We start from the raw sequence: 2,918 nt of genomic DNA on the forward strand, positions 1-2,918 counted from the left end.
ATTCGGGTTGGATTCGCATCTAAACGCTCATAGCCTTACTGAAATAAAAGTGCGAATAAAATTACAACTCAAAGGAGTTTTGTCAAACGGGATTGCCAATAAATAAAACCTAACATTGCCTTTTTAAATTCTTACTTAAATACATAATTTAAACACGACCTAAGTGTTAAATTAAAAAAAAAAAGGAGAAATAAAAGCAAAAAAAGATACGCTTTGGTAAAAAGTTTGAAAACAATCACAGCCAACGAAACAACGGAAATTTTATTATCACTTAGCAATTTTATTATGACAAATTAAAGGCGAAAAAGATATCATGCTACAATCAAAACATAGCACATAGAAATCTTTTTAAGGTTGTTTTATTTGCCATCTCATATTTTTAAGTGTGCTTATTAACAATCTCTAAAAGACAGCAACAGAGTTCTCGAGGCTTTGAAAACATTGGCATATGATCTGCACCCTTGATCTCTTTCACCTTTTTCATTCCCTCGTTGTTTTCGATCATCCACTGTTGGAATTCCTTTGGTATTGCGTAATCTTTATTGCACATAACATAAACCCGTGTCACCGATTCATAACCTTCATTTGAGAAGTAATTTGCCTGTGTCAAATCTTCTAAAAATAGTGACCCTGTCCTCACTAATATTGTTGCTAGTGTGAAATCTTGAACAAGTAACATATTAGGGTATTGCTAGGGACACCAAATTTTCTACCAAATAAATGACCAAATGTCTCACATGGGTGTGGGGTCCGTAATTTTGTGGGCCCCACACCCATGTGAGACATTTGGTCATTTGTTTGGTAGAAAATTTGGGACCTCTAGCATTTTTCAACATATTAACTTGTAGTATGTCTAGAAACACAAAAATTAAATTCGGATTTGAATATTGAAATCAGATGATAATATTTTTTTGCCGATTCTGTGTTTAATTTTGAGATAGAGAGGGAGAGAGGATGGCTTACTTGGATGGGGCATAGTTGGTAGAGTTTGGATGCATGAAATTTGGGGCCAAAGAGCATTGATGTTAGGGGCACTTCAGGAGTACCATAGGATTCAAACTTTGTGTCCAACCATGATTCTGGGGTTGTCCCCTTAAAGTACTGTAGCAAGAAGAAAATTAACCAAGAAACAGACAACTCAAAAAGACTAGTCAAAAAGTTTGTGAACTTTAATCTATGAAAGTTTCTTATTCCTGAAAAAAAAAAAAAAAAACAACTCAAAAAGCTTTTCATTTGATAGGAGTAAGCAAAATGTGAATAAAAAACAGACAACTCAAAAGTTTATATTTACACTATGTTTGGTTAAGAAATTTAAAAAGAAAAATAAAATGTGAAAAGAAATATAGTCACATTTTATTTAGTTTCATACACATTTTCACTTTTCCTTATCAAATATATTCCTAAATTTTCAACCAAACACAACCTTATCGAATCGTAGTCGCTTCACTAATATTAAATATTATTCAAGCATTAACAGTACTATGATAAATCTTATTATTATTTCAAATTAAAAAAAAAAATCATTACTCACTAACGTGAATTTTTCTCAATCTAAAAACTACTTGTTATTAGAAAACATGAGAATGAGAAATTTTAGTTTTTACATTTTGATTATTAATTATTATTAACTTAGGAAAAACTATACCAAATAAATAACCCAATAAATGAAGTGGGAAGTAGAAAACAAAAGATCACAAATACGTACATAGTGTATGAGTGATTTAGGCGTTTCTAGCATTAGTGGCTGGGCCTTGTAACTGTATGACTATTTTTATATCTGATTCTGTGATTAATTTCTATATAATTTGTACCTGTTTGATAACAAACGAGGGTTTGTGCACAGCATCAGGCATGAAAGCAGTGAGAAAGACAGCAATAGAGATTTTCTGGGAGAACTTGTCCATGGCAAGAGCCAAGTTCAAGCCGCTAACATTGTGCCCAACGAGAACCACCTTTTCGCCCGGAGGAAGCGATTTCATGACCTCCATCAACGGCTCTCTATAGTCATAAAGAGTGCGAAGCGCTTCTATCTTCTTCATGTTGATACTGGAGGCCGAGAGGTCGAGAGCATTGACCTTGTGGCCATGAGACTCCAGCAGTGGTTTGAGCTTGTGCCAACACCAAGCTCCATGGCAAGCACCGTGTGCTAGGACAAAATGGGTCTGTGTTTGTTTTTTGGTTGCTTCCATCTTTTTGTTTATTGGTGATCGTGCGTCTCCGATGTGAATGGATGTTCCCTATCTTGTATGTATATAGATAAGAAACAATGCTACATATAGGAGTCCGGATCCTCGGCCGCCTTACATAGCAACCCTTCCCTACAGTGCCCCAAAACGACGTCGTTTTGGGGCCAATTTTCAAAAAAAGAAAAAAAAGAAAAAGTAACACAGAACGAGTAAAACAGAACAGACTAGAGAAAGTGGGAAAGAAGAACACAGCACCGGCAACCCACAACCACCACACCCTCCGGAATCCCTTCACCCACTGGCGCCACTCTTCGATCACTGGTGAGAGGGGGATTTATGATCTGGAATTGGGCCGAGGTAACGGCTGAGTAGGTTGAGAGCCCAATGGTGCATGGGGCCGAGATGATCGACTATCCACCTAGAGTTGGGCTGCCAGAGCTTGGGCCGGGCAGAAATTGGGCCAAGTGTGTGCCGCCCCAGACCGTAAAGAAGCTGTTCGGCAAGGTAGTGCTCGGTTGGACCGAGCTGCTTGATCAGGGGATGGTGGAAGCTAGACAAGCTGAGTGACCAGCGCCCGGAAAGGCGTGGTCAGCCGAGGTAACCGTTTGATCGGTAGGAAAGCCGACCACAGGAGGTGCCCCGGGCTCGGCTTTGCCGAGATGCCGCCTAGCCTGGTCCTCCCTGGGCTTAGCCAATGAAGTGCTTGGGTATGAAGCACAGCACGGCCGTGGA

General features: G+C 39.0%; 1 protein-coding gene across 1 annotated transcript; it reads right to left on the reverse strand.

Annotated features, from left to right (window-relative positions):
- Nucleotides 1–379: 379 nt before the first annotated feature.
- LOC114323900 (salicylic acid-binding protein 2-like) lies at nucleotides 380–2,474 on the reverse strand. The gene is made up of 3 exons (XM_082872342.1): nucleotides 1,812–2,474; nucleotides 964–1,101; nucleotides 380–691 (listed from the first exon to the last, which is right to left on the reverse strand). The coding sequence occupies exons 1-3, from the start codon at nucleotides 2,187–2,189 to the stop codon at nucleotides 380–382; spliced, it is 828 nt and encodes a 275-aa protein (XP_082728468.1). The 5' UTR covers nucleotides 2,190–2,474.
- Between the last annotated feature and the right edge of the window lie 444 nt (nucleotides 2,475–2,918).

Source organism: Camellia sinensis, chromosome 5 (genome assembly GCF_055761805.1).
Source record: "Camellia sinensis isolate YWXY chromosome 5, ASM5576180v1, whole genome shotgun sequence".
NCBI classification, from domain to species: Eukaryota; Viridiplantae; Streptophyta; class Magnoliopsida; order Ericales; family Theaceae; genus Camellia; species Camellia sinensis.

Excerpts from the sequence above, each read along its gene's own strand:
- LOC114323900 (XM_082872342.1), bottom strand. The coding sequence starts at position 2,189 with ATGGAAGCAACCAAAAAACAAACACAGACCCATTTTGTCCTAGCACAC. Across the intron at positions 1,102-1,811 it reads CCTCGTTTGTTATCAAACAG|TACTTTAAGGGGACAACCCC; the intron begins GTACAAATTATA and ends TTCTTGCTACAG. Across the intron at positions 692-963 it reads ACCAACTATGCCCCATCCAA|CAATACCCTAATATGTTACT; the intron begins GTAAGCCATCCT and ends TGGTGTCCCTAG.